Source organism: Perissodus microlepis, chromosome 11 (genome assembly GCF_051167445.1).
Source record: "Perissodus microlepis isolate ML-2025 ecotype Zambia chromosome 11, ASM5116744v1, whole genome shotgun sequence".
NCBI classification, from domain to species: Eukaryota; Metazoa; Chordata; class Actinopteri; order Cichliformes; family Cichlidae; genus Perissodus; species Perissodus microlepis.
In genome coordinates this window covers 28,054,963-28,067,763 of record NC_140471.1, presented here as the reverse complement: position 1 = coordinate 28,067,763, position 12,801 = coordinate 28,054,963, and the positions used below count along the sequence as shown (strand labels likewise).

General features: G+C 42.3%; 1 protein-coding gene across 2 annotated transcripts in view; it reads right to left on the bottom strand.

Annotated features, from left to right (window-relative positions):
- Window positions 1–12,742, bottom strand: part of ago3a (argonaute RISC catalytic component 3a) — a 42,290-nt gene extending 29,548 nt beyond the window's left edge. Inside the window, exon 1 of one of the 2 annotated variants that reach the window (XM_084943820.1) lies at window positions 11,900–12,742. In XM_084943820.1, the coding sequence (XP_084799946.1) occupies window positions 11,900–11,918 (19 nt within the window). In that variant the 5' untranslated portion in view covers window positions 11,919–12,742. The remainder of the gene's footprint in view (window positions 1–11,899) is intronic. The other variant, XM_084943821.1, reaches the window with a different exon arrangement.
- Between the last annotated feature and the right edge of the window lie 59 nt (window positions 12,743–12,801).

The window sequence follows — 12,801 nt, the reverse complement described above, 5'->3', positions numbered from 1 at the left end:
ACCTGCCTCCTGCAGTCATGCCGTCGTGGCATCGAAACAAGTTGTGCCGCTGTAATCAAAACACCGGTCCCATCACTGTGGTATTTGGCTAGACGGCCTCTGCATTCTTTAGCTTCCTGTGAATCGCGATTATGGGCGAGTCTGTCACTTTTGGAAATATCTTGTAATGGTGCATGCAAAGTGAAAATACTTCAAGCTTCACCTCAGTTTTTGGTCAAATCTCCACAGAAACAATTCAAAAAAAACTTAAGTTTCCTTAAGCCCCAAACTTCTTGTGCACAAAAAAAAAGAAACCAAAAGATTTTTTCCTTTTATATAATCTACTTTGATTTCTGCAGATGAATAAAACCTGCCAAAGCATGCATTTGCAGTGATTACTGCTTGCTGTGAACATAGGTGGGACCTCACAACATTACGCGCATGGCAGGCACCATGCTGTGATGCTGAAAATTTACCAAGCATGGCACACAGATGTGTTTTTACAGCATTTTCCAAATAGCCACCCTGACCCCGATCATTCAGCAACAGGCCAAATATCTCTCCCTGCATCTTTCTCTCCTGAAAGCTGCATCTCAGTTCCCTCCACAGACAGACATAACAAACGGAGTTATCGACAAAAGCAGGAACGAGAAGGCCTGAGAGGAAAGTTTAACTGGGGATGGAGGTGGAGTGACCGTGAGAGCAGTACAAATCTCACGCTTTGTTATAAATTTTTTTTTAAAAAAAACACAGTACCAGTATAAAAGATTTAGAGGCAACTCTCAGCAAGACGTTCATGACAACTAAGTACTGATATTTTTATACGATGACTCAGACCTTGACAATCAAACCTTGGGGACACTTGGGGCTTGCTAGGTGTGTGGGAAGCTGTACAACCCACAACACGCAAGCGTGCTGACACTAATTTACAGGAACATCTATAGAGGAAAAACACGAAATGATAATCAAAATATGCAGAGGGCATTAAAGTCTTCGACTGCTGGCGGAGCGCCTGTTACAGTTTGCCTGATGTACACGTCTGAACCACAGGCGTGTACATCAAAACGGTTACCAAGTCTTTGTAGACTCAGCATCTGTAAGCGTTCGAGGAAACCTCCGCAAGTTGAAAAATACTACGTGTATTTGTGCACTGTGCACTTTTAGGTAATTACAGGAAGGACGTCTGAAACAGAAGAGAGTAGATGTAATCTATAAGTATGTTTTCCCCCAGGCTGTAATGTGCAAAGTAAAAGAGGGCAAAAAGTCCGAACAAAAAAGAAAAAAAAAAAAAAATTCTTCGTTCATTCATGTATTTAATTTTTTTGGTTGAGAAAAAAAAAAAAAAAGAAAAGTTTTTTAAGCCCCGGGATCAATTATTTGTTTTAATTTTAGGGCAGTTATTTAAGACAATGAGTGTGCTAAAGACTGGATTTATTTGTATTTTTTCTCTCTCATAGCTTCGTCTGGGTAACAAACCTGGATTCAAATCAACTGGCCAGCTGGAGCCTTTGTGTGCAGAGTTTCTCCCTGCTTCTGCGAGGGTTCTCTGTGGGTACTATGGCTTCCTCCCACAGTCATGCATGTCAGGTTATTCTTAGCAACACTAAATTGGCCCTAGGTGTGAATGTGAGAGTGACAGATTATAACCTGGACAGGTCACCAATCTACCTCTTGCCCTATGACAGGCATAGACTCCAGCCCAACTGCAACCCTGAATTAGACAAACAGAAGAAAATGGATGGACTGCCACAATGCAATTTTATTTATGTAGCAGCAAATCACAATAGTTGCCTCAAGGCACTTATATCATAAGGTAAAGACGTTACAATGATAAAGTGAAAACCCCAAGAATCAGATGACCTCCTATGAGCAAGCACTTGGCGACAGTGGGAAGGAAAAAAAAAACAAAACTGCCTTTTAGCAGAAAAAAACCTCTGGCTGAACCAGGCTGACGGAGTAGCAGCCATTCGCTGCAACCTGTTTGGGATGAGGGGTCAGAGACAGGGCTGAGATGTTAGGTATCTCCACATTTTAGAGAAATACTAGTGGCCACCAGTGCTACCCCTCAGCCTCCTAATAGATATACCCATGGTATCAATTTGAAACTGCCACATCACCTTGTTCAAGTTATCACAGTCACAAGTTTTTTTGGAAAACGTGACCTCTCACCATGACCCTGAGGTGAAGTTCACTGAGAATCTAACTCGTCCAAGATTTTTAGTAGACATACCTATGGTATCAATTTGAAACTCCTACGTCGCTTCCTTCTCGAGTTATCACATTCACAAACTTCGGTGTCCACGTCGCTTGCCCACCCGGCACAGTGACGCCAATACCCCATCAGCCTGCAACGGCTGGGTGGGTAAAAAGTAATACAAGGCTTTTCAAAGTGAAAACCAAACACCTAACAAATGACAGTCCGTCCCACATCGAAGTAGCATTTTCTGTTAGCAACAGGCTCAATGACAAATGAATGACCATTTCCATTTTTTCTGTGCTTGAAAAATTCAGAACCTGAATTAATCTACCGTAGTTTCACTGATAGCAGATTTCTTCAATGACATAAGTTTTTAAATATTGTTTTGAAAGACTAACATTAACAAATGTGTCATCCACAATTTACACCATGTTTAAATATAATAAGTTCCAAAGACAGCTGTGAATCTTGACAGTTTAAGCTTTCAGAGAACAGGTGGTAATTTGCTTTATTCTTAATTTCTTTGCACACCAGACATTCTGCAACACAATTCATCTCTTGCATGTAAAGCACGCTGCATTCATACGTCTTTATCGTTTATCATTATCATGTTTTTAAATAGTTTCTCATTCATACATCTTCAACATCTTCACTTTAGCACTATGTGGCACTTGTAATGTGTAGTCACGTCGAACACTGAATGTTGGTCACAGTGACAATTTCCATGTTTGTTTTACATGAGAGTGAAGAAAACAGGACGATTGCTTAAACCGATTCTGCCAACATTATGTGGGGTTCATGTATAAAAATGGCTTATGTGAAATGTTGCTACAGCTTAAGCTAATCTTGCACTTCCAATTAACCCAGATTGCCTAATTGAGATTAAACCTGGTTTTTTTTGGTCCCATTTCCTCTGAATTTAGACCTATTTAAGAGCTTATTAAAGATTACAGTGAGCATTTCTCTGAATGTGTTTAATTTGTTCCCAACTCAGCTCACGCAAAAGCACTTCCGCCTCCTTTTACATCGTCACATCATGATGAAATAAATAAGAATCCACACGCAGTCATTGATATTAAATTAGATGCCTTAGCGGCTTCTTTGTATTACTAGAAAACCTTTGGCAAAGACAAGTGAAGATATTTGGTTTTATTAATTGTAAACAACGCTACTGAGCCATCAGTGCCACACTGCTCTGCAGTGGTGCACATGGAATAAGATACAAGTAAACATTATATCACAAACCAATAATTGAGATGCCTTTCTTAGAGTATGAATATTTTCAAGAAACATCTCAGCAATGTGAACTCATTTCACTCCGCTGCTTTGCAACACAACACAGTCACACTGTACACAGTGGGCTCAGAGCCAGAATAACTAGCTGGTGAGAAGCTCGGCTGACATCCAGTCCTTGCTAACTCCCTCAGCCACATCCCCCAGTACACAAACGTCCACGCTACTAACGAGTGCACATGTCCACACAAGCCCACACACCAACACACACACACACACACACAATACAGCTGTTGTGTTTCTAATCCGGAGAGGCCAGCGCTGTGGGAACAGGGAGAGTGCTCAGAGACCAGGCACAATGGCGTCAGTCCCAACACCCAGATCCTAGAAACACACACACACACACACACACACACACACACTCAGACATACGCAGAAAGACTGACAGCAAGGATTGATGCACACCATTCACAGCCAGACTCCTCCCTTCTTTTTCCACCCTCATCAATCTCAAGAGTGTTGCATTTGGCACCCAAGGGAGTCGCTGCCACTCTCTACCACGGATAGACACCAACAAGATGCCACATACTGACAGGCTGACGAGTCCCTGATCAGACATGAGAACAAACTGAAGCAGAACGTGAGCTAAAGAGTGGATGTTAAAGTAATTTATTAATTAAAGTAATTATTACAAGAATGCAATGGATTTCAATCATTAGTACCAACTTTTTTTATCACTCAATTCGCAGATCCATCCATCTTCTTCTGCTTATCAAATTCAGGATCATTGGAGTGCTGGAGCCTATTCAAGCTGTCACAGGTGAAAGGCAAGGTACACCCTCGCATTCACAAATGCAGATTAAAATTCAAACTTGCAAAGAACAAACCATACACAAATATACTCCAGATACATCACTTCCTCTGCAAGCAGTCAGTAATAAAATCTGAGGGTTTTTTTCTGAAAATCACGGACGCAAAATCTTCCAGGTAAAAGAGGAACGAGACCATCCAGTTCATTATCAGTGCACAGTTTACAAGCCTGTGTGGAGGAATAAAATGAAGGGACTGGTGTTTATCCAGAGCTTTTCTAATCTGACCACTCAAAGCAGGTTACACTACAAGCCACATTTTGCCTTTTCACAGAGATTCACACTGCACTTAAGTGCTCAATCCACCTTGCATTCAAGCTGACAACCAATTTAGAATAAGCTACCATGCATGTTTTGGAAGTCATGGTAAAAGGCTAAATAGACCAGCACTTACATAGCACTTTTCTACTCCAAGCATTAAAGCCAATACATGTTATGTTCATCAATTCACACATAAATACAGTGCTCTTAAAAAATAAATAAATAAAAATAAAATGTAACCATCAAGAACGCGCTCACACTTCAGTGGATGCACTGGGCATTGCGTAGCTTACCCAAAGACACTTTGAATTGCAAAGTAGAAGGGCAAGTAAGCCTGGGATTGAACCACCAACCGCCTGATCAGTGAATGACCTGCTCTACCAGATCTCCAGGCATTTTTTTGTGGAGCCTGAATTTTCTCCCTGTGCCTGCAAGCTCAACAAAGAAAGACAAGGAGATCAGGAGGTTCACGTGGGTAACTGTGAATTCACGATTAATGCTGAACAATGTACACCAACCAACCGCGTTTAAGCCACTTCCCTAACATAGTAACGGTTCCTCTTGTATCTTCAAAACAGCTTTGACCTCAGGAGATATTCTGTGGTGGATGGGACACTGTTGGTGGATGTAGCTCAAGTTTGTTCAAGCTAAACTCAGGGAAACTCAATCAAATTGGGATCTCGAGAATTTGAAGGGAGAGTGGGTGCCAATGCCTTGTTGGTAAGAGCGTGTAACAGTGTTTAGTTGGGTGTTATGTGCCAAAGTAACGTCCACGTGAATGCCAAGACTGAAGGTTTCCCTCCAGAATATCAAGATGTACAGGTTTTAGGGTAACATATGCTGCCATCTACGTGACGCATTTTTTCCAAGAAAAATCAGCAAGAAAATACCAAACTACATAATTTGCATTCCAAGTATGTGCAGAGAAAGAGTTTCTGTGCCAAACTGGCCTGGCTGGTGTTCAGAAAGGTCACAGACTGATAACATTCACCAACTATGAAACTGAAAGAGAGGGGAAAAAACTGAAAAAATTAATACATAAACACGAAGGCCCAAAATTATTAAGCAACAATTAAAAATGTACCTTCAAAACTGTAACAACTGGTTTTGTTCCAAGAAGAGGTCAGAGTAAAGTACCCCTTACCCCAACTTTTTATAAAACATCTTCTTGTCATCAGTTTTATAGCTTTTAAATTTATGTTCATTAAGTTCCATATTGCATTTCGTTATCTTTGCACCATTTGTGATTAAATACTGGACAAAACTTTGAGAAGGATGCAGGTGAGGGGATTTTTAGGGGGGGTGAAGAATCATTTATTATGAGAAATTTCTTCTGACTCACTGGCACTGGGCCGTCTTACTGACTCAGCTTACGCATATTTTATACATACATTTATTCATATGTAGATAGATGTGTGTACTTACACACAAAAATTCCTAGCTGTGTTAAAATGACCGTGAGAATTTATTCAGGCAGGTTAAATGGGGCTTTCCGTTTTACTAGTCCAGGCTGAGTGGAAGAGTGGATGGAGCAATCTAATACAAGCAATCTAATAGCTTAACTACAACCGAAACAGAGCAACACTTGATGTTGTGTTAAAGTGTTAATAAGAACCGGCTTACATTAAAAGTTTGTTTTAAAACTGGACTTTAATAAATAATAGTTAATATAATTAGAGCTAAAAGTTTTGAATTATTTACACAGTTAACACCTTGATACAACCGAGGCAAATGAAATAAGCATCAACATATCGTTTAGCCTCTGGCCATGTACGCTTTTCGTTTAGTCTAATTTCCCACATTTATACAAAGAGAGTTCAAAATGCCTGTTTAAATTCTTCAGCTTAAAGTTTTAGACCTACTAAATACATGTCTGAGGCCAAAGGCCAACAATCAGAAATGACTGACTTCTGATCGTACTGAAAAATTGATGTAGTCCTCTGTAGTCCTCTAACATATCAGCAGAAGGTAGAAATGAAGGGAATCACTGGCCTCTTAAATGACTCCCTCTGGTTCTGCTGAATTATTCTGTCATTACATCACCTGAGAAGCATTTAAATCAACCTCCTCTTTTCCAAACAAATGCACCTCTACACCTTACGTGACTGCCTATTGACAGCTCTCTTGTCAATGCCGAATGGAATAATAATGAAGATAGTCTGCTGGAACTGATTAACCAATATACTTCTGTTTTTTCTCCAGTGAGCTCAAAAACAAAACACACAGACACATTTCCCTATCTCAGTCACCACCCGCCCCCTTCTTCCTCTCCAAATCACCCCCCCAAAGAAAAATGAGCCCCTTAGAGCTCCCCCCAAAAACAGATCTCAAGAAGGGGGGAAAAAGGGGGAAGGTGGAGGTGGAAAAGAGGGCAAGGTGACACATCACAGACCTCTAGCTTTTCACAAAATGCACACCCACTAGCTGCAAGCCCAAAACATGTGTCATACTGAGTTGCCGCCCAGTATACTACTGCAACACATGACTAACACTTTTTCAATGAAAATAAGAGGACCACAGCATTTAAGGGATGATGTTAAAATGGTTCTGATAGCTTATTTGTCAGATTTTATTTTGGGAAACGCAACAATAGAAGTCAAGAGTACAGCAACCTTTATTCTCCTCAGTTGAGGAATGAACAGACCAAAAACAGACCTAGCTTCCGGGTCGCAAAAATGAAGCAGAAGTGCCTTAAACCCGTGTTTTATCTGAATGCCACCAGATGGAAACAGCTATGGCTACAAAAAGACCTTCTGTCCTGTAGAAGCATATGGGAAAAAAGGTCATTTGCATTGACCTCTAAACATTTTCTTCCTAAGTTTATGGTCTCAGTCAAATTAAACCTATTTTATAAATCTTTTAACAGTCAGATCTAACCCTCCTCGTCGCATCTATTTTCTGCAACCAAGACAGCAGCGGTGGCGACGCTCAACTCCGTTAAAATGTTCCAACAACAGCCAACACTCACCATTTCCATATTACATTAAGAGATTATATTCTGTTTAAAATAAAGAAAGATGTTTTTAGGAAGCTTTGGTCAATAAAACAACAGAAAAAAAAAAAAACTCCCTCCAAAACAACTAAAAAGCAATGCTAAATTGCATTCTCCATAGAAACCAGCAACAATATGCCAATGTTAACATTATGGGTGGCTGGGGTTTTAGACGGGGACTGCCTATTGTCAGCAGGCTGCTTGAATGAACTGAGCATTATGAGGAGAGACTGCAAATCAAGTACTAAGCCCTCCCTCGAAGCCGACCCCACTGTCTGCTGAAAATCCACAGAGAATCAACGTACAAGGAGAATGACAGGGAAGGCACAGTTTCCCACTGGGGCACAGAGAAGGATACAGAAGCAGTAACCCGGGAGGGAATGGGGGTGGTAACTGTGTGAACTTAAAGAAAAAAAGAAAAGAAAAAGAGCGGGAAACGAATGCACGAGTGTGAGAAAAACAAGTGGGGAACGAAACGAAGAGAACAAAAGCAAGACGGTGGTGCGACAAACACTAATTTCCCAGAGTCGTTCTTCATTAAACTAGTTCATGTCCTATTAATGTGTTAATGGACAGTAAAACCCACTTCCAAGGCTGCCTTTCATGTGAAGCTGACTCATCTCCAGCCAGCTCAAATCCCACCTGGTTACTCGGTGTAGTGTGACAGCTGGAAGGTGGGGGAGCCCCCCCTGCTGTACTGTACGTGCTGTCTCATTGTCTTCCAGTAAATCTTTCAATATGCCCAGTATGTTTATATATATATACAGTTGTTTCCACTAAAGCTGTTCAAGGAATCAATCTTTAATTTCAAACTCTACTTTTGCAGTTACTAAAGTGAGAAAACCAAGATAAAACCATTACCATGCTCTATTTTGCGGGGCAGTAACTCTCTTGATTTGCTATTCAGCACATCTTTCCCCCCCTGTAGTTTTGACCTTTTCATAAAGTCTATCTGCTATTTTTGTGGCAGGATTACTTCAGTCCACAAAGATCTATTTCTTTAGTTTTTCACTTGACTTAAAGGTAATTCATTTAATTGAACGCAAGTTTCTTCTTGAGATAATTTCCCCCCATAAGCGAGCAGCCCTATGAGCAACAAGTCGTTAGGATTTTCAGAATGACAGACTTAATCATTTTGCTCTCCTCGAGCTGTAACACCTTCATATGAGGGTTTTCCTGAATGGGCGCCGTTAATGCACTCCGCTGAGCCTGATCAGCCCCTACACGATAAAGGCCGTTACTTTTATAATAATACAAAGGTTAGAAAGATTCAGAGTTTTCTGCATTTCCTCATATAAAATGTTTTACAGTCAGTAGCAGGTTATATTTATTTGCAAACAAATGTTTTAATCTCACAGAGAAACTAATGTAGGCTAATGTAGGCTAGGAGATCTATTTGAGAGCGTCAACATTTCCAAGTTTATAGCCAGAGAGTTGCTTTTTACATTTCTGATGCAGCTGGCACCGAATTCCACAAAGGATGAGTTTACTGTGCAAATTCTGGCATGTAGCTCAGGAGGTCGAGAAGTCCTCCACTAATTGGAAGGTTGGTGGTTCAATCCCTGGCTGCTCCAGTCTGCGTGCCTAAGTATCCTTGGACAAGATACTGACCTGATCCCGAGTGTGAATGGGTGAATGAGGTATGTTGTTTTGAGTGCTCCAGTAGAAAAAAAGAAAAAAGGACTATATAACAACCGGTCCGTGTACTTCATAAGATTAATTAATATTTCTTTCTCTAGAGAGGGGTCAGAATAAATCTGGGGAACCGTCAAGTTGGATCACACTGGCTAATGCAGGTAAACAGACCAAACAGCTGGACAGCCTTTTTCTCAGCTGTTCCCTTTAGGGGACACCAGAGCGGATCATCTGCCTACATCTCCCCCTCACCCTCTTTCACCACATGAACTGTCGCTGTGGTCGTCCTCTTTTCATCTTGACTTTCACCTCAGTCTTCCACACCCTTTTCCTTCTTTCAGCATCCCTCCTGACTAGGATACTACTACACACTACATAATGTTGTTAAAAATCAGCAACACAGTGGAAATTACTGAGATCAGGTTACTGCTACCTTCATAGAAGTTGATCTAGCATTAAGCATGAGAAGAAAGATGACGGCTGGAAGTGACAGGTGTCATATTTGCAGATTTTGTTGTTGTTTTTTAATATATTAATCCCATTTGAAGCGGACTGAGCTCCTATTTTCAATTTGCTGCTGGCAAAATTTAGGTGCAAAGCAATGTGTTTGATGTGATTATTTCCTTCTGTGCCAACAGTTACGTGAGAGATTGATGACCGGAGAACAAACAAGAGGGTGCACAACAAATCACAGCACTAAAGCAACGTATTTCCCAAAATACCCACCGCTTATTTAAAGGCTCTCTTGTATAGCGCCACACAAGAAAAACCTCCATCATACTGATGCATTTTAAATATAATCTGTGAAACATCAGAGCTAGGTATTAACAGCTCCACATGGGTATCATAGCACGGGAAGATGTTGGTGTTGCGGTTTGGTGTCTCGGTTTCAGATGTGTCACACCCCCAGTGCCACTGAAACCTTCAAATCTCTGCATTCTGCGTGTCAAAAGAATACAGATTACTTTAAATACGAGTCCTATATAACTGTGCCCGTGATTTGAACATTATCACTAGTTCTGGCTTAAAAACTCAGCCATAATGTAATATTACTTCAATATCAAGTGAGAAAGTGTTTGGGGACACGCTGTGGAGTTAACGCATCAAAATGGATTTGATTTATTTAAAACTCAAAAGCCTTCTACTCATTACGCCCTTGGTGCTAAGCTCTCCAGAGCCATGATTTCCATACCACATAAGCTGCTGCTCAGACCAGTTCTGGAGAGAAGAGTCGCTGTCAGTTTCTAATTCGGCAGGCAATCCATTCGCATTTTCACACCACTCTCCAAGCCACTGACTAACTGACTGACGGAAGACCCTCTTTCATTTATTCACCCAGACAGAGGTGACTGCAGCCGTCAGTGATATGGGATTGTGAACCAGTATGAAGACCAATAATATTAATACCCTGAAGCCTCAAACCTGCACATTAAAACTACCTCTGTTTATTTGTTTGTATTAATGCATTAATGCCTTCCAAAGTGAAAGCATGAAGCACGCTCTTTAATACACTTAATGTTAGGCTGGCTAGCAGTATGCTCTGCATGAAATTGCAAATCGGCTAACTTTTCTTCTTTTGGGGAGGAGGCAGATTAAACATCCTGTTTAACTGGGAGATAACAAGCTAGTCATTTGGCCTGTGAGAACACGCCAAGTTTATTCTAGTTCAAAGGGCACACTGTGCATACACGTTTTACTCTACTGTAGGTGCTCGGTTACTGGGAAAACACCGTGTGGTCCCTTCTACTAGCAATGCTGGGAAGTGTCCCACCTGAGAGGAGCTGAGATGATAATGAGACATTAGGCAGCAGAGAGGGATCTCCTCTGAAGAGGAGGAGGTGGGCAGTGAACCAACTGCTGTATCATGTGTCAGTGGCTGATCAAGAGTACCTAGCATTCAGTTTATGGTCACATAAGTGGAAAGCTTCCGTTACAGATGAGACAAAGGCCAGGTGGTTCAGACAGTTTAACTGCCACTAAGACCAAGAGAAAGAGCCTGGATGCAGCCAGGTGACAGCATGCATCTCCAGTGACATTCAAAAGTGTGCAATGTTACATAAGGTCACAGATAAAAATGTGTTATAACAGTGTTTAAGGCCAATTTAAAACAATTTTCTCTGGCTCAACAGCCACAACTGAAGTTTGGCAACTCCCTCATTAGGAAAGGTTAAAAATGTTTTAGTATACACAAATCTGGGGCATGACAAAGCACATCTTAGGTCGTAGATGCAGGAAGAGGATGCCGCTCCTAAAATATACCGAGGTCAGTTTGGGGTCAGTTGTTGACCAAGACCTGGGGGGATTGGAAGGCCAGGCCAGAGTTCACCCTCTGCCACAAGCCACACTGGGTTTGAAGTCTTCTATAATGCAGAGGCTCATCTTCAGCAGCTGTCCCCACATCTGACTGATGAGTTTGCGCTGAGATCTCTCCTCATCACCCGGCAGAGATGTGTTATGGACAGGTCAGTATTTAACCTGTGAATGCAGCCTGGTATGACTGGCGATTTTCAATGAAACCATTTCAACTGTGACGCATGTTTAGGCAAATTAACTGCAGGGCGGACAAAAAGAAAAACTCCCTGGTTACGGTTAAACGCCTTCGGCTGAAGAAAGCCCCACATCCCGATGTTTCATTTCACCGACGCTAGCTAATAATATTACGCTTCTCAGGAAACGCGACTCTTACGACTACCGTGAAGCACCAAACGAATCAGTAAGGACAGAATAAATTACCTGTAGTTCCGATTTCCATTCATGAGGTCAATGCCCGGTTCACTTCCCGGATCACAGTTGTCAAACGTTTGGGACTCTTCCTCCGTTCAATCCGGTGTCTCCTTCGGCTGTGCACCGCCTCTGCAGCGCTGAGTGGCCGAGGGTCCTGGTCTGTCTGTGTCCTGTCAAAGGAGGAGGAGGGGGGCCTCCGGCACGGTCACTTCGCCGGCCGAGGGTCTTCAGAGTCTCCACAAACCGCCGTTTGCACTCGGTCAACGTATCCAATCGGATTTCACTGCCACGGCGAAAGCTGCTGGCTGCTCAACGCGGCGCTGTGGCAGTGAAAACCTGCTAGTTAGCCAAGTTAACTCACTAGCCAGGCTCGAGTGGGGGGGGGGGGGACAGTGGTTTGAGGAGCTGTCAGGATATCATCACAGCGGGGTCACGGAGTCCAAATGAATCCCTACCGATATCTGATCATTAAAAGAGACGTCATAAATTCGTATCTACAGCAAAGCTAACGTCGGGAAAGCAACCCTAATTAGCTAGCTGACTAGCTAGGCTGTCGGAGAGTTGGAATTCTGTCAGACGACGGCTACTTTTCCTGCGTTAAAAACAGCTGCTGATACGGGCCCTTCTCCCGAGGGCCGTACACCCACGACGTCGTCCTCCGTAGTATGCGTTCAGCTGCCAAAAGTAAAGCTGTCAACAGCGCGATGTATGCGCCGATAAGTGTCACGATCTCCAGTCTGGTTGACAGATCAACTCTGCAAGGCTTCGGCAAGCCAGCTAAATATGGTGAAGTTGCCTTTCTGACACCGACAGGAAGAGGTGGGCCCGTGTCACCAGACGTCAGACCGCCAGCTCCGCCCTCACCCAAAGGTAACCCCACCTTTTGAATGAATTAGTTTGAGACTTAGGAG